The 18,998-nt window shown below is 41.9% G+C and overlaps 1 protein-coding gene across 4 annotated transcripts in view; it reads right to left on the bottom strand.

The window, feature by feature from the left end:
* RNF144B (ring finger protein 144B) overlaps positions 1 to 18,998 on the bottom strand; it is an 89,854-nt gene that overhangs the window by 19,494 nt on the left and 51,362 nt on the right. For all 4 annotated transcript variants that reach the window (XM_080582725.1, XM_080582723.1, XM_080582724.1 and 1 more), the window contains one exon: positions 6,966 to 7,070. In XM_080582725.1, the coding sequence (XP_080438851.1) occupies positions 6,966 to 7,070 (105 nt within the window). The remainder of the gene's footprint in view (positions 1 to 6,965; positions 7,071 to 18,998) is intronic.

Raw genomic sequence — 18,998 nt, 5'->3', positions numbered from 1 at the left:
GAGCTTCCTGGAAAACTCTTCACCTGTTCATCAGAAGTTAGCTGAAACACTCTTGGAAAACAAATAACAACTTAATCAAACGAGTCAAAAAGAGTGAAGTTCAGCAGCTTCAGCAAAGAATGAAGCCAACCAACGGAATTACACAAAACCCACAAGACATCATTTCAGTATTGCCCAGTCTCCCCAGGGCAGCTTAAAATCTAAACAGAGTTCTGAAAACAAAGAGAGTCATCTGCTTTTCTCTAGCTGGGTGAGCATTGGCAACTACTTTAAATTTTACTTCATTATGACTAAATTAAAACAGCGAGTCTCAGTGCTGCAAGGGTAAGAGCCACTTGAGTGAATTGTGTAGTTTTCTGAGGCCTTTTTGTGCTTGCTCTTGCTTTCAACAAACCGTTTTTCAACTGCAGCTCTATTGAGCCCAGAATTTCCCATGTGTTAAAAATTGGCCTTTTTGATGACAGTGGGAGCAGAGTTAGGAGTTTTATCACAGATTTCAATAGGTAGCAGAGCTGGTGCTGAAAGCATCCCTTTCTTCTATTGAAAACCTGACCTCACTGTGCCAGCCCTCCCCACTGGCTTCCTCCAGCCCCGCTCTTCCTCCTATGCGGCCTCTTCGCAGCCCAGGTCCGGCTCCCTGTACGCAGCTCTGGGCGCACACAGCCTGTCCCTTCTGCTGCTAATTTCATTTACGTTCAATGGTAAAGACAGCTTTCGGACAGCATGGTTGGGCAATGAGGTGCTTATCTCCTCCTGCTTGGCATCAGAGTCTAAATGCTCATCTCCATGCAATTCTTTCAGCCCCATCTGGGAGCCCATCCCAAACACCCCTGTCCTGCCCGACTGCACACACCCAGGGGTTCGGCACAGGATGGAAACCTGGGGAGGAAGCAAACTGGCAACAAGGCAGGTGGCAAAGGGCCAAAAGAGAAAGAGCATGAGCACGCCAGAAAGTAAGACATTTCTTACTCTCGGTTAAGAAATTATTCAATGCAACAAGAAATGCTACAGGACAAGTTCTAGGTGTTTTTTCTTTTTCTTTTCTTTTCTTTTTAATAAAAAGCACTGGGTTAAGGTTACAATTAAACCTCTGAACAAAATGAGAATCTAGGACTCTCCTCTCATGAAAAGACATTGATTTGAGACTTATCAGACTGGTAGGAGCTGAAGTAAGTTTTCTGGTTTTCTATGCATCACAGGCAACTTCTTCATTTAAAGTACTCTTGTAGAGCACACGAATACTGGCAGGTCTCACTAAGAACAGCAGCTTTCACCTGAAGTAAAAATACCCATAGAAAAAAAAAAGCAAAATTTTGAAAGCTCGCTACCACAAAAGGCTCCAGCTGGACCCTTGCCGAGTGTCCCAAAAGATTGCCCACTACAGTACAATAACCGGGGGTGCTATTGCTATGCGAGACAAAAGAGCAAAGGAAGGAAAATGAAAGAGTTGGAAATAATTGAGTTCAGTTTACACAGGGGCAGACTGTTCCTTGTAACTTGGGCAGTGCAGTAACCAAGAGCCAAGGAAGAACAACTCTCCTGTTTTTAAACACTGGCTACCACAGTGGAAAGGGAAAATCACCGCTCCACCTATTCTCAGGCTTTCAAAGGAGATGCAAGGAGGCAATCAAGAGAACTGAATAGGCCTTACTTCCTTTCACACCCATATGAATCAAGTCTTGATACTGCCTGGAGAGGAAAGTTCATCAGGACAAGTCCTTCTCCCTTTCTCTCTTCAGCAGACACACAGCAAGCAGAGATTCTGCACTGGCAGCACCAACAGCAAAGGGTTGCACTGCCCGGCTCTGCTGAAGTCCCACTCACAGAGGCAGCGTCTGATTTTGCAAGTAGTGCAAAGCAGTTTTAACTTGGGCTGTGGTTGTTATGCTCAGTAGTTTAATCACAAAACATTAATTTATTAGTTTTCTCTATCAAGGAGCTCTTCCCTTATTTAATGACACACACACACAAAAGACTCGCATTTACTTCCCTCAGATCTACTTAAGAACAAGTAAATAACTTTTTAAAATTTTGACCCTGAAAAAAGTAGGTTGGCCTGCAAAATTTTCCCACCTTCCTCCCCATTTTACCATTTCGATCGCCCCTAGCAAAATGTAAACCAATTTTCAAATTAAAAATAAAGCCTTTATTTTAAAACAACTCCCAGAGGGATTTTTGCTCAGCTATGTATGGAATACAACACAGTAAAGAATTCAAAGATCTGGGTCACTGTCCGTTTCATCAGCTCTTTGCAAAGTGTCGACAACCCTCTGCCAGGTTAGCACTGGCGTAGACCGGGAATTTACACAGATGGAGGGGCAATAAGCAGAAACCGCACTGAGTGCAAAGGGAAACCTCTCCTTGCTGAACTCAGGAGGCAAAAGGAAAGCCCAAATGATGCTCTCTCTTAGTGCTCCCTGCACAACTGTAATTCAAATCAGATTACATACATCACTGTGCCTTGTTGGCATCAACTCCACAAGCTTCAGAACAATGCAGACATTAGGAACAGCACAGCACAACCCACTAGAAATCATCCAAGCGAGTACTACATTGGAAGTCCTTATATGCACTCGAGACTTACCCTGATTCACAGCTTACACTGGTGATTGCATTTGCACCACGTAAAACCATTTCAAATCATAATAAATTACCCTCTGTTTAGGTTAGGGATATTAACTGTTCCAATTAAATCAATGGAGCAAATCCCCAAGAGAGACAGGAATATTCTAGACGGGAGAAGTCTGCACAGTTGAAGAGATCTGCATTAGCGTAAGATGTTCCTTCTACCTTCTGCTTCCAGGAAGAAACCCAAAGCATTTTCATTTATTGTACTATTAGAGTGCGAAAGGACAAACATCTTATTTAACAAGATGGCTTTTAAACTTTCCTTGTCTGTGTAACCAGCTATTTAAAACAGTGCCTGTAGCCAAAACCATTGCCTTCTCACCACTAACATCCATTTATTTCTGCTTTAAAACAAGCTACACTTAAAGCAGCTGCTTTCTTGATGTAACAGGTCAAGATATGATCTAGGCTTAGACTTGATTTCAAGCACTGTAGTGGAACAGTTCCTTCTATTCAAGTGCACTGTTTGTCAAAACCAAAAACAGCCAGGGAAAGTACGAGTTTCAACTAGTTTTTGTTAATGTAAAAACAAAACAGGGGGTTCAGAAAACACATTTTGAAAGTACTGAAAGGTACAATTTTCTAGTTCAAATTACTTACTCTTTTTTTTAAAAATAATAAAAAACCTGTAACATTTTCTTCTGAGGTCCGGAGAGACACAATGTTCTAGTTCACCAGAAGTTAAGCCTTAACTCCCAACATCTCCTATACTCTGTGAATAAGCAGTTTACTCCCCAAACACCAATGAAATATTTAGACACATGCCTACTATTCAGACTTGCTAATTTCTTCATGACAAATATAGGAAGAAATTCTATCACACATTTACAATGTTAACCTGAGTTTTTGCCCTCTCCACTGCCAAAAGCAACACAAGAAGCGTATGTGTCAGAATCAACTCCAGGGCAGTGAAAAGGCTCTGATAATTTAGTACCAAACTACAGTGACACTGAGGAATTTTACTGAGAAGACAAACACATACTTTATTCACAGAGAAGACAAGTAGGTCACTGGTAAGTACTGAAGAAATGTTACACACCTTGAATAAAGACCCTGACAGAGGAAAGTAGATGAACTTTCATAAATATTATGTGTTCTAAGTTGCTTATAAGCTTTATTATTAATTGTTCAGGTTTCTTATTGAACAGGACTCAATCCATAAGGCACTGAAGTCAATGGAAAGGCTTTTTTTCACTTCAAATTATGTCTAAGTTCACCTTATCTCCCTTGTGCAGGCTAGGGCAAAAGGCATTTAAAAAGCAAACAAGACAACTGTGTTAGCTAACGTAATTAGACACAATTTAGCCCAAAGTAGAGGAACCTATTTAACACCACATTCATGCGAAAGACAGTTTGAACTGCTGTTTTTTCTCCAAACTCTAACAGTGCCTGCTAAACATCAGTTACAGCAGGGTCTGAAATGGACATGACCTGAAAAATACACTTTTTCAAAACCCTGATGCTAACACAGGCGAGGAAAAAGGACCAATGTATTTTTCCCCCCAGGAGAGGTAACAGTCACATAATTTTCAGAAAAAAAATAAAAATAAAAACATAAAAAAGTCTACATGCATATATTAACATATTTTATTGAATGTTTACCAGAAGATAAACTTTTAAACGCACAAGTATAAATATCTTTAAGTTATGTACTACTGAATGGTTGAGAAAGTGTTGCCAGAGGTATGACATTTCTCATGGCACTGTTGTGGTGATGAACATTTTCCTGCCGGAGGCCAGAGAGCAAACAACCAGCCCTTCTGGAGGCGAGGAGGCTGATGTTTCCACACCTGGAGTTTCAGAGTGTGTAATGAATAAACTCTAAGGCTAAATAGTACTTCCATGCCAAACAATAGCCATATGTAAGGACATTGTCTCCCATCTGAATAAGGTTCTATTTTTTAAATAGTAGCTTTCAAAGGCCGCATTTTCACATGGAACAGCCTTTATAGAAAAGAAAAGAAAAAAAAGAGAATACAGAGGGCTCACAGATAATCTGTGGTTTACTTACTAATCTTACAGATTATTAATAGAGACGGTCTATTAATTCTATTGTTCATCTTTTGTTTTGTTTTCACATTTTCTTTCATTAAAAAATAAATATTTGGTAAAATACATAAGCAGTTCATTTTAACAAGGTTGGGAGCTTGTTTGCTTTTCAAGCAGAGGGTTTGTGTTTCAAGTGCATCACCAAGAGGGAGTGTCAGAATATTCATTCATCCACCAGACACTAATGCACATCTTGGGTTGTTTAGTCATTCTGCCTTTAGCCCCAAAAAGCACACAAGGATTAAGTTAATGGTCCATTAATACATGCCCTTGAGTGCCCTTCTGCTTACTAATGGGAAATACATCCTTACAGTTCCTATAGCATATATAGTTCCTAATTCAACAGTGCAGAATTCTTCCTACCATTTGCTAATCTTCTTTTAAAACAGCATTTTCAATAAATGTTATTTGTCTTCAGTCTGGTGGTACAGGTGGGAGGGACAACGCTACACCTTCTCGGCATCTATGCAGAAGAAAGGAGGACGGGAAACAGCTAACTTCTTTCCACAATGGCTGGATTCAGTCAAAGAAAAGCTCCAATATGTGCCAGCACAGCATTTAAAAAAAAAAAAATAATTGCACCTCCCAAGCCCTGATTCAGCTAAGCATTGTGTCTCAAATTCATGCTGGAGAGATCATGATTTTTTGGGGGAGAAATGTAATTCTTGGTAACTCTCTCCAGTTCCGTGTGAGACGGTGTTTCTATCTGCTTTCCCTTATGCAAGCAGAGCCACTGCAACTTGGCTGCACTCCTTCCCTGGTTAGAGGTGATCCCTTCGATGCGTGTCATCTTCCCAGCCCCGTGGCAGAGCAGAGAGGAGGAGCACAGCTGCCAGTGTCAATGGAACAAAGGAGGTCCCTCATGTTCAGTCAAAACTTGTGCCTCCCAATGGGTCTAACTCTCACATGCCTGCTTGGAGGAAAATCCCATTCCATAATGAACGGAATTGAGTTTACTCCTTAATATAGAGTTAATATTGAGTTTACTCCTTTCTCTCCAGCAGAAAATAACCACACACGAAAAATTTGTGAGAAATAGCATGATTGCATTTGAATACGATTATACACCTCTAGCACAGTTATGTCATCTGTATAAATAGCGGTTAAGGAAACCCAGAAGATAAATAAATAAACTGCTTTTCTTTAGTTCCGGATGGAGGTCTGATTCTCCTTGACATTGTTCCTGCACACAAATGCTGAGAGAATGCACTGAATGAGCCAAAATCCTTTAGCCACCTTTTTTTATCTCTGCTTGTGTTCCCATGCCCAGCAGTGGCTCACCTGGCTCACAGAGCGAGCAAGCAAGCAAGAATAGCCTCAGGGTGAAATCAGATTTGCCCACGTTTTTCCATGGCTTTCTAGATGCGCAGAATAGCTGGCATGCATAAAGGTTCCAGCCACGCTGCCAGCAGCTCCTCCCCGTGTCATGGGTTTGGCGCTAAGCCCAATTCAGAAACTTTACACCAGCCCTAAGTCAGCCTGGAGGCTGTTGGAGCTCTGCTGGGAGGCCATCGGGCAGCCTGGTGGGGGCCACTGACAGCCCCCTTGAACCCCTTTGCCCCAGGCAGTGTAAGGAGGTCTTGGAGCTACATTTTCCCCCCCAGTTTCTCTGCCTTTGACTTTCAAAGTGAACCTTCATGTTACTCTGGGGGATTGTGCATGTGCCAGATGTGCAAACAGCTGTGCCCAAACCTCGTTTAGCTTCTGAGTTCTCAGTCTCTCCCATCTCTGCCCTGGGAACTGAGCCACTTTTCTCTTAAGACCTACTTCCACCCAGTGCTGTGCAGATACCTTTCTTTGAATACAATTATACAGTCTTGCATGTTTATACGGGCTGCAAATTGGTTGTTGCAGCCCAATATAAATATGGAGGAAGAAGTTCTGGCTTTGCATACAATCAGTTTGTGTTCTTGCTCTTGGGTTTAAAGAGGTGCTGGAATCTCAGTGTTTATAGTCATATCAAATCTGTTTTAATTGACAGCACTAAGGGAGGCTCAGCAATTCTAGGATACAAGGTGTTCTGGTTAAGTCACCTGCATGGGTAATTCAGAAGTTGTCTGGCTGCCAAGTAAGCCCTTCCTCAAGGCACAGAGAAGGAAAAAAAGGAGCAAAACCCTTGAAAAACATCTGCTTGTTTCTAGTTCCTCTTGTCAGTCAGGCTTCTTGCCAAAAGCTCATTAAAGGTAATTAAAGGGAGGAAAAAGAACATGATCATATTTATTATGTAGATGAAGAAAAGTACTTGGGGGGTTTTATGTTAAAAAAGAGGAAGAAAGAAGTGTTGATACCTCTGCTTCTTGTAGGGTCCCATGGTTCAAGCATACCATGTCTGGACAAGTGATAGGAGATCCACAACCTTCTTGAATTGCCAGCTGCATGTACTGTTTTAGGCACTAGGAAGAAGGAAAGAAAAAAAAAAGTTACAGCCCACATGTTGGGAACACACAGATGCTGGAGATACTACACAGCTACCACCTCCACTGCCTTAATTGGCTGTCCTGAAGCTCCAGCACACAGAAAACATCAATTATTACAAGCGTGAATGTTACAAGTCATTACATTGGAAAGAATGCAACAAAGAATAATTAATTATGCATGACTTCATCTGCCGAGCATTGTGTTTACCCAAGTCAGCAAGTCAGACCCTTCAGTGCTAAAAGCCCCTATGCTCCCCTCAACTGGGTTGGGTAGATTATGGGGAGGGGGGGCATCTTTCATCCTAATTAAACAGGCTTCTTTCTTTTGTCTTTCCTCCTGCATTCTTAATTCAGACTCTCAGCCAGGAGTCCCCATTGTAGGAGACCTCATTTACAAGAAGGAGGCTACTGTTCCCAGCTCCATAAAAGGGGGAGGGCTAGGAGGTTAGAGGAGGTTATAATCTGTCCTACAAGATGTGCAGCTATCAGGTCTCTCCTCCCTCTCAAGGCCCCACAGAGATCAGGTCATTTCCATGATTTACCTTGATTTGTCATCAGCCTCTAGGCTATTAAGCAACAGTTCAAGGTCCATTTCCAGCATGGAAACCTTCTTACGAATGTTTCCGAATTGTTTCATCACACAAAAATGGCAGGCCTCTCCTCTCCAAAAAAATAAGCCCTCTGCTCCCCCTCACATTTTATTTAGCATGCCAGTTTCAAATGTATCTGGCTTGTTATTACACTTACTATACAGTCTTTGGTAAAGTCATGAAATAAAACTGGGACAATGGACTGAAGAGCGCTGTTCTAATTTCATCTCCAAAGTACACAGGCAAGTAAGTGAACTCACTTCTAAATAAAATAAAGCAACCATCTCCTTGAAAACGCTCAAAAAGCATACAGTAAATTGCTAATCACTCTAAAAAGTAAAAAGTAACAAGACATGGATTTCTGGCAGATTTTGGTATCAGTTTGCATAGTTTAATGTAAATGAAAACCAACACATTTTATGAGCAGCAGGACTAAGGAAGCTTTGTACTCTTCAGCTTTTTATTACATGCCCATGTGGTAAACCTGTCCTCCTCCTCAATACTGCCGGCTGCTTCCCCTGATGCTCCTGCTCCCCTTCTCCTCCCTGCTCCCATCCCCAAAGGCCAGCAGCAGCACTGGGTGCCTCTGAGGACAGCTAACGGGTTTAACGCTACCTGCCCGTCCCTCATTTGCGCACCTAATTTGGGTTTCCCTGGCTAAACACCTGTCAGTTTTCAAGAAGTATGTCAAAGTGTAAGGTCCCCGAGACCTCTGCCTCTCTGCCAGAGAGGGAAATCAGAGCGTAAAGTCCCAGGACTCTTCACAAAGTGCTTTTCCAGTATTTATGGGCATTTAACATTCAAGCCTGCGTTAGTCTGGACTGTTCTGAGAAGGCTTTGTGTAATGGGCTCCAATTAAAGAAATTTCCTCATTTGTATTTTTATTGGAAAGCTGGTATCCTCTTAAATGTCAGGCTACCTAGGAGTTCAAAAAACGGAAACGAGATTTCCTCTTTATTCTGTCCCTCCACTGAAATGTCCCTGTCCACACCTTCTTGGTTAATTCGGATGGACTACACACAGTTCAAGCAAGTAGAAGCAAATTAACTTAGTGGCATTTTAAAAAAAATTACGTTTGATTTATAAATATCTGAATAGTATTCGTTTAGAAGAATATAGGGATATAACCTACTGGTAAGTTTTAAATACTTAGCTTATTAAGCACTAAATGGATTCAGATCCAGCACCCATTCCCGTAAGAAAGCAGCAGAGCAGGCTGTAAGGAAGAGATGGTACACAAGCAATATGTGGGAGGTGAAGGAGATATTCACAGGTCAAGGGGGAAAAAGAAATCAGTCAGTAACTGAAGATGCTATGAACCACCTAGGGAGCATCAGTCCAGATTTACCCAGGAGCTACTCTTTTGTTATTCAAACAGCAGACTCTGTGCCTTTTCCCATCCACTTGTCCACCTTCCCTCAAGGCATCTAGGCACCGTGCTTACAAACAGTGTAACCACCAGACCAGTCACCCCATTATAGCACGCAGCTCCACCACAGAGCGGTAAGCAGAAAACCAGGCACAACCACGGCGGTGGCAAAACGGTGTCCCCAGATCCCAGGGCAGCTCCCAGCCCCGCTGCTGATGCGGATAGAGACCATGGGTGCCCACGCACTTCAGATCATACAGCAGGAGAAACGGGGCACCAGGCATCGACTCCCGACACGGCTTCCCTCCCTGGTTTGTGCCTGCGCTGTCCACTGTGAGTGATGCTCAGCCCTCCGAGTCCTGTCCCCGAAGCCTGCGTGTGCTGCAACGTGCAACATTTGAGGAAGGGGGAAAGTTCCCCTCCTGCCAAAAACTTTAGTCTGCCTTAGTTCATCAGAAAGCATGGGAGAACAACCTTTTACTTTCGCTGAGATCCTGGCTTCTATCTCCTCTGTGGTGCTGCCTGATATTTAGTAATTTGTTTTGACAGCGTGGTACAGAGGATTTGTATGCTGGGGGCAGCTCAGGTCAGGCAGTTACAGAGCGAGGACAAAGCCTGAGAAGTTCCTGCAGGCCTAGCAGCAGCCCAGAGGCTTGTTCTTAATTTAGACTTCCAGGACTGAAGCTCAGCACGCTGGCAATTGCCCTCCCCTGCCACGATGGGCAGGGAGCACTTAAGGAGCTCCCATCCACAGCACAGATTTTGATTTCAGCTTTTGTATGCACTAGCTGAACCATTAGGGATACCGAGGCAGGAGAACAGAGGTTTCTGAGGATTATTAATGCATCTGGATTCTCTCTCTCTTCTCACTCACCACCCGATCATGGGTGAGGACAGGGAGTTGAGCCTTCCTGCGGTACTTTTAGAGGGCGCTGTGCTTTTAGGGGGTGACCTGGGGAGATTTTGTAACAGGTTAGTGCAGTGCCACAGATCTTCAAACGCTTCACCGCAAACCTCCATGTTAAACAGCTTTCATAGCTATTAAACATTTTGCCTTGATTTTCTTAGCTTGGAGAACGTGTTCTGGGTGCAATTCAAGAAAGTGATGGAAGGACTTAAAGGAAGCCTTTACATTTATCACTGAAGGATTAAGCTTTTTACCTCAGTTTGTACATCAATGAAGATGTGAACTTCTTGTTCCCTCTTTCACAAGATAGCAGCAAAGAAGAGATTGTGGAAAATTACTAAAATTTTCAAATACACTTCCACGTTAACAGCAAGACTGTTTATAAAGAAGTTTTACTATTATTTACAGCTCAGCTACTAATTTAGCTACTTCCTTGAAAAGTGGCAAATAAAAGTATCTGAAAAGATGAAAAAGCTGCAAATGTGACAAAAAGAGGATTCACTGTTTATACAACGCATCATGATTCATTTTCCCAGCAGCATGTCCTCCTACACTATGAAGAATTCATTATATAGACATAAAATGTTAAAGAGTTTTTTTTTTCCTATGGTTTTTGTCTACAAAAATCAGAAATATCCCAGTAACGAAAAACGCTATTTATTTATTACACATGCTACTTAGTCACTCTACAAAGTGAAGGTAAGATCAAGATATTCGGCATTCTGTGGCACCGGAGTTCCTTGAAAGGATCTAAACCTGGACACCCAACAAATCACCAGGCTGTGACACCTGTGGGCTTCACAATACCCTCCAATTTCCCCCAGTCTGGTGATTTACAAGCGTCAGTGACTGCAGAAGCTGCACCAGAGGACCTGTGGCTTTCAGCGGCAGTCATACCACAGGCTTGCTCTCCAGACTCATCAGCAGTGCCCTTCCTCGCAGCAAGCAAGGTTTCCACAAATGCCTTACCTAGTCGAGGCAGAATGGTCAAGGCAACGGACTAAAAACCCCCTGAGGTCTCGCTCAACAGGTCTGAATCCTGCTGCCTACAAATGGAATAAGAGGATTAGCTCCCCTACATTTGCTCCTCAAATAAATGGAGGAAGCCAACCACGGGAATTTTAACTCCCATGCCTGCAACTGTACCCCCATCACTTCACATTCATCTTAACTGAGGTTCTGCCCACCAAGCAGCTATACCACGTAGATACTTGTGTTCTGGAAGGCATTAGGTAATCCTGATGCAACCAAGGAAGAGGGATCAGTTACAATGTGGAAATACCAGTCCACTAGTAAAAATCAGTACACCTAACAGAAGGTTTTGGTGCCGATCTGACTTCGCCAAACAACTTTTGCTCCTGCTGGACTACTGTTAACTTCAGTGAAAATAGTACTACACTTATTTTTTTCTTCTACCTGAGATTCATAATGCATAATGAGACCTTTTTTTCCAAATAATTTGCTTTCTAGGCATTTGGGGGCAATAATTTGTTTTTCACAATAAGATGTTTCTGTCTTTCAAGCCATCACCTTCTGCCGTTTAATAAAATAAGACGGGTGTCTATTTACCTACTTCAAAAAATGCTACTCGTGAGTATCTAGTAAGTTAAGGCCTGTAAAGTATTTGGATCATATTCTCATAGCACATGCAATATATATGCATTTATTTTTATTTTACAGGACTTGTAAAAGAGATTACGATTTAGGCAAATATTTACATATGCCCAAGTACACATTCCTCTCCTGGAGGCAAAGCTTTGTTGAAAATGTAAGTTGTAACATGAAAGAAGACTCTTTTAAAAAAGCACTGAAAATCCCAACCCAGCAATGCACAAATGAATAACAAATCCTTTTTCAGTAATAAACACTTCCTGTATTTTTCAAGAGTGTTTGCTATGGTCAGCTGTGAACTCCAGGAACAGAAAATTCTGTTCAGACTACTCACGGATTCTTCATTTCAGCACTTCTTGTACATGTTGCTCTAACTTCAACTTTTTTTTTCTCTCTTTTCCCAAATCGTATTGTATGGCGGGGATTTTTAATATGCTGACCAAAAAAAAAAAAAAAAAAAAGGAAGTCTGTTTGGCAATGTCTTTAATCTGCAGAAGGACCATAACAGTTCTGCATTTTAACTTAAGAATGAGTTCAAAGTATAATTTCAGTATTATGTTGCTAGGTAATGATGTAACAAAGTCATTATATCCTTCTCCCTGGGAAATTTTATGCTTCTGTTCAAAGGCATTTTCAGGTCATCTCTATACTAGAGACAAAAGATGGATCCCAGTCATTCCTACATACTGCCTTTCCAAGTACTTTGACATATTCCATTACCCTGCTCTTCAGCTCCTTAAATGCAGCCTCACAGTTTTGGATGTGAAAGCATAAAAGGAAACAACAGATGTGATACAGCAAAATTGAACAGGTAGTATTAACGAGAGATGGAGGGATGGATAGGAAGAAGAAGGAAACTGAAAGGGCTGGCCTATTTTCCTGTCAAGTGCTACATATAGTGCTGCTAACCACTGTGTGGCAGTTGATACAGAACAAGTAAGGGTATTTTTCTTTAATTAAACATGATAACTGTGGAAATGGGGGAAAAAATCAGGTCCACACTATTTCTTAACCACTCCTAGAGTATGATCTATGTTAAACATAAAAATATGATTTAAAGTATTCTGCCAAAGAAGAAAGTCTTTCTTACTAATTTGTAACTTGAAGACAATTTCCATTTCAGAAAATGTAAGAAAACCTCAGGCCCGTGTTTTAATACCCACAAGACTGACTTAAAATGTTAAATCTCTTTCTCAAAGTCCTCAAAACTGTATTGAGTTTGGGGTTGGGGTTTTTTTGGTGTTTATTTTTTTAGCCCTGGCCTTTCACAAACTCAAAATTTGAGGGGTGAAATAAAAAGACTACATATGGAGAGAAGACATAACTTTTTGATTTGCATTCCAGGGGCCACATGCCTCTGTCTTACGAGTCAGAACAGATTAAGTTTAGTTTTCACTTCAGTTCTCTGTAGTGTTCGTGTACTTTTTATTATATAAGACATAGTTCTCATTTCTTTCTTATTTACAAATGTTACCTGCTCTTCAGTGCGTATGCATGACAATGAAGTAGCTGTGAAGTTTTATATGTAGAATTAACTTGCCAGAATTCTCAATTTTCACCCCAGTGGCTGCCCTATCCACTCAATATTTAATCAATTGTGTACTCAAATGTAAAAAAAATAAAATAAAATCAAAGTAGAGAACAGTACTCAGCAGTTATGCCAGATCTACATAACGTTTAATGCATTCATCTTTATCATGACACGTGCACCTCTGCATGTTCAATCTGTAAAGCAGACCACTCACTTTCAATGTGTAGTAACTGAACTCCTGGAATGTGTCAAGTATTTTCCAGCAGGTCTTAAAACCAGATGAATTAAGCCTATTGTCGATTAGCTTGGAGGTATCTGCACTTTGCTTGAAGAAAAATGTGGGGCTTTTCCAGCCAAAAAAGTTTTTTAAAAGTACAACAAAACCACACCAATAAAACATGTACTTGTATTGTCTGATCTGTATTTTAACTGCTAAGGACCAGGTGCAGTGATAAATGAAGTTACCTTTAAATGGATACAAGATCAGACCACACAAAAGCCTTATTGAGGAAGATGCTTGAAAGAAAGTGAAAAAAATCCCTTTTAGCCTCAAATGACAAACTGTGGCTGAGTAGAAGGGGAGAAAAAACATGACTAACAAGCATCTTATTTTGTTATGACTGAGTGAAAATATCAACAAGGAAAGATGACAGTGGACTAGAATATAATGGCCTCTTGCTGCTCCACAAGCCAGGATTTTTAGGGAATCTTTCAAGTAAGCCTGAGAAATCTGCTGTAGTCTGCTTTGTCTCAATAGATCTACAGCCAATGGTGCTAGACTCTGCTCAGGTGCGCAGTCCAAAACCAATTTACACATGGCCCTCCACATGATAGACGCCTTTCAGAAAAGTCAGGATAGGTTCCCGGTAATCTTCACCATGAAATGGCACCACAAAACTAAAAATGACCAGAAATGCATGTGAGAAGTTTTCAGACCCTCTAAATTACTATAGAATTGCTACATGTTCAGTACTGGTGTTAGCAGGTGTGGGAATTTTCTTTTTTATAACTTTAAAACAAAGCTATTCTGCAACATTTCAAATGTCAAGCTGGGGGAAAAAAGAAAAAAAAAATCTGAAATGTCAAAAAATTTGACAGGTTTCTACCTGTGGGTGGAAACAGAAAACAATCTGAGGTGAGCTTATATAAAGTAAGTGGGGCATCACAGCACAAGGGCTATTTAGGAAAAGGAGAACACAGTGTTCTGGTGCAGCCGCGAGCCCATACAGATGTCTCCTAGGATGGAGAAAAGAGGTGGAAGAGACGATCAAGAAATCTCCTGAAAATTAGCACAAAGAAACAGAAGAGAGATTAAAACCTAGAGTTTGCCAGACGAAGGCAAATCCAAATTTTTCCTTACTCGTAAGTTTTACTAAGTAGTCTTTCACTGTAGTATGTGTGCATATTTGCTTCATTTCGCAGACATCCCATGCTCTTTGTCATCTGCCTCCCCCTTGTCTTTGATCTGCTCAATCTCCTCTGCTATGAGGCTTTTCTTCAAATGCTTTTTGCTGATGCTGATCCTTCGTATCAGTTTGTCTACAGTTCTCCAACTCTCCCCTGCAAAAGCAGCCAAAGACGTTGCAGTACTAAGGACAAAATGTCAACATTTGGCCACCCGAAGAAGGAAGTAGGGCAGCGCACAGCTGCTCCTAAAAGACACAAGGAAAGCAGAGGAGCCTTAAGAGTGTCTTGCTGGCCAAACACAACAGAAACTCCTGTTTCTGTGGAAGGGTTTTCCCTTCCCCTCTAGCAAAAATAGCTGGCAGCAGCACGCAAGCTCCTCTTTCAGAGGCTGCAGCTTCCTCACCAGGCAGGCAAGAGCTGCCCAGGACACTAGGCTGTCAACAGCAGGAAAAAAGCCTGTTTTGCCCATGCCTAGAGCCCTGGCCTTGCTGTCACACATAGCTAGAGCAGAAAATCTTGTTCTCCCAAACACCACCGGATCACCTTCTACTTGTAGAATACTCAAGGCAGAAGCTACCTGTGCTTCTATTCAACATTGCACGTTGACTTCTCCTTTTAAGGTTTCAGGAAGTTTAATCTTACTTCGACTGGATTCTGTGGACCAAAGTAACAAACAGGTGATCATCATGGTATTTGTTTTGTAACTCAGTTACCTCACACACTTCTCAGAAATACAAGACCTAACAAAGAATTTGCTTGGGAAAAAAAAAGGGTGATTCATGCTGGTCCTGCATAAACATGTGCTGACAACACAGGAGCAAATACATAAAAGTATCTTTTGTGTTTAGAGTTTGTTGTTTTTTTGCAACTCAAACACTATTCCAGTAAATAACACACAAGACATGGACAAAAGCTGCTGCTCGACGTAAATAGCAGCAATGCTATAGTGAGCAATTGCTCGCCTGGCTCACGTCAGGGACCTGAAATGCTCAGAAAGAGGGGGGGAAAAAAGCAAAGGCAAAACCAAACAGAATTGGTGTGGGGGGAAAAGCTGACACCAGCATGCTCACACATTTACAGCCCCCCCCCAAAACATATTCTCCTTAACAACAATGTTGTTAACAGTAAGTAACCCACCAGAGCACTCCTGATGTTCACCCAAGTGAGACAAAATATAATTTTCCAAGTGTATTAATCAGGATATAATAAATATTAGTTTGCTTTGGACCCAGAGAGAAGTGCACTAAAATACTGTATTTCTTAACACTCTGACGGCACAGCCAGACATGGAGTATAATTGTTTTATGTACATACATGAGCAGTGTGACCACCAAAGGAGCAAAGACCTGTGTAGCTGCACATGTGTGTGGCATCCAAGGACATTGAGGTTGCAAGACAAGGCAAGCACAAGGTGCTGTAGATACAAAGGACATCCTGCCAAATATGCAAGAAGGATGACTGGAGAGATGGGAAAAAAACAAGCAGTATGAGGAACTAGACACCTCCCACCCCCCTTTTCTGAATGGGACAAGTAGCACAAAACCATGCGGTACAAGCAATACGCATATTGTTGAATATATATACGTATATTCATTTACAATATTGTACATCACTGCAAAGGTTTTATGGATATAGGAAATGATCAGAGTAACATAAAGTGCAGTCAACAAAAGTTTTGCAGAGAAAATATACCTCACCATTTCCCTGCCCAGCCCTCTTTAGAGATCGGTCTTGCATTAGAAACTAATATAAACCAAACACAGCGAAACCAAGCCATGATGTGCATTATAGCCATTTCTAAAATCTTGGGATGTGTAAATGTGTGCTTCATCTCACATTTCAGTGGAGTCTTATGCCAACCGCAACAAATGTGGAGAAATACAAGGTTGATGACTGTTCAGACCTGACTGGGCTACCAAATCACGCATCAAGTGCGTTCCACAAAGCCATCTGCTTTTCCTTCTCCAAACAGACAGAGTAAAACTGTTTATAGGTAGTTGAAAAGCTCCTGCCTTAATAGCAACTTTCCACCAAAATTCAAGCATACACCTTCTTAAACAGAGTTTACTTACTTTGGCTAGAACACAGTCTTTATGAGATATATAAGGTATCTAAGTTGAAAACATAGCTGTACACAATTTGAATGAAAAGGAGATATGATCTCCCCCTGCAGATGCCTAAACAGTAACAATTTCCAATTATTTCCACAGCTAAAAATGCTGTAGTGATAAACAGTCATAGACAGAGAAGCATCATTACAGCTGTCAAAAAAGAAAAGGCCTCACACAATTAATATAACAATAGAACATACTATGTCCATGTCAAGTCCTTTTCTATTAAATTTCAAATTTAGTACTGCTCTTGGATCTACAGAATTAACCTTAGTGATAAAAGATAAGAATAAGCTATGCAAGCTGAAAGCATTGCTAGCTCAAAAACTAATATGGGCTTGATCCCATAGCTCAGGGTTGACATTCTCACTGCAATCTCTGTCTTAAAGGCAGCTTGAAGGGATCTAAAAGCCTTGTCATGGGTGGGAGGAAAGTTATGGCGTTGCATACCAGAGCAGCTACTGCAGGTTCTGCCCTGAGCCATGCCCGGTGCAAGCCCCAGCACTGAGGCATTCTGTAGCGAGGTGCTTCTGCCACTGCTCTTCAGAGGCTGCCTAAAGGTATCAGTGCAACTTAGCTTCCCAGAAACTGCTCAGGGTTCAAGATGTTAAAGCATTTAGTCAGGTTAAAAGTTTGCAGAGCCCTCTGTTACAGGATGCAAGATCCACGTGTTTGTGATGCATCAGCACAGAAGTGTATCGGGAGGGTGCTCAGACACAGATTACCATTCAGACCTGTGCTACAGGTATCAATCAACCTTCCTCTGTTACATATCTCACCTTTAAAAGAAGTGCCTTATAACTCCCTTTCTCTTTATAACCACCACGCAATGTCTCAGTGCTTTTTGAGACCCTTGATCTCCAGAGGAGCCTTCCTGAGCCCAGACCCCAGCAGCAGTAGGTAGAACTGCGCTTCGTCATGGGCACAGAGGGACCACAGGGAGCAAAGACATGTCAAAAGCTGTGCTGCTGCCAGCCCTGCTCGCATTTGTTTCCATCTCAGCACACGTGATGAGCAACAGGAAAGGGAGCAGGAAAGCGCAGAGCATTCTGCAGGCAGTGACTCAGCCCCTGTCCAACCTTTCACACCGGCAGCTACAGAAATAAGGAGATGGCAGCCTCTCCTCACGGACAGCCTGCTCACAAAGGAGCTGTTCCTTTCCTTACCTGCCCCTGATATCACAGCCAGGCAAGGCGCTTGCAGGACAAGTGAGAAGTGACCGTGAAAGACAGAGGCAAGCAGGCAACAACAGCCAAAGGGTAGACACAGAGCATAAGCACAACCGAGGCATATTAGGCACACTGAAATAAATAGATCTTGTTGAAAGACTTCTCCCAGCTGCATTCAGTACTCACCCAAGGCTGGCTCTAGCCTTAGACAAAGGCAGCAAAGTCTGCACAGATGCAAAGCAACCATGACTGCACTTTCCAATTTTTTTGCAATGGCACTAGAGAGCCAAGCTCAGAGCAGATGCTCGTCATGCTGCTGGCCAGGTAAGGGCTGTACATATGGGGCGGAGGATGCAGCAACCACAGGGGACAGGTGGGGACCGCAACCACATACAGCCATCGCTGACATCTCCCTTTAGCCAGGGCCCTGGCAGATTGGAGAGAACATCTCTGCCTGGCACAGTCCTCAGCAGACCTCCCTTCCCCAGGGGAGAAGGAATTACTCTGCCCTGCTAACACTGAGGTCAGAGTCATGTGCTATTAATGAAACTAAATCAGAGTCGTTGAATTCTTGGAGTGGGACCACTTTAAATGTATCCACATATCCAAATTTTTAAATCTAAAGTTGTATCTTCCTTCATATCTACCTGTTAGGCATGTTCTCTTAAAACCTACATTACAAACTAAAGAGTGGAAATGTTTTGCAGAAGTCATCAAGGAAAAGACACTTAATAAAGTTCAGGTTGAAAATGCACATTAACCAATCTTACACTAGTTTCTTGAAACACGTAACTAGATTCTTGTACCTCTTAAGATGGCCTTAACTCAGCGTAAATGAGGATACTCTGACTCAAGCAGGCTTGACAAATATCTCGTTTTTTCCATGAGTTCAAACAATCAAGCACAAAACTTAAAAGTACTTGTTTGATGCTCATCCACAAGTTGTTAAAAAAAAATGTTTATTCTGGAATTTAAAAAAAAAACCCTCTGTACAGCGGCTTCTGACCTACTTCCAATATCCGTTAGTCAGGTACATCAAAGTCACTATTGCCAGAGAAACTGGGTTCATTTTCCCATGCTGACAAAAAGAAACCAGAAGAGCACTAACATATGTAGGGCTTTCATGAGCTCACTCAGCCTCAGCCTTTATCACTTTCAACAGCTTTATTTGATCTGAATTTGAAGGATAGAAAGTCCTCACTGACAACT

This window comes from Anser brachyrhynchus, assembly GCF_964034855.1.
Source record: "Anser brachyrhynchus genome assembly, chromosome: 2".
Taxonomy (NCBI): Eukaryota; Metazoa; Chordata; class Aves; order Anseriformes; family Anatidae; genus Anser; species Anser brachyrhynchus.
This window is presented reverse-complemented; position numbering and strand designations above follow the sequence as displayed.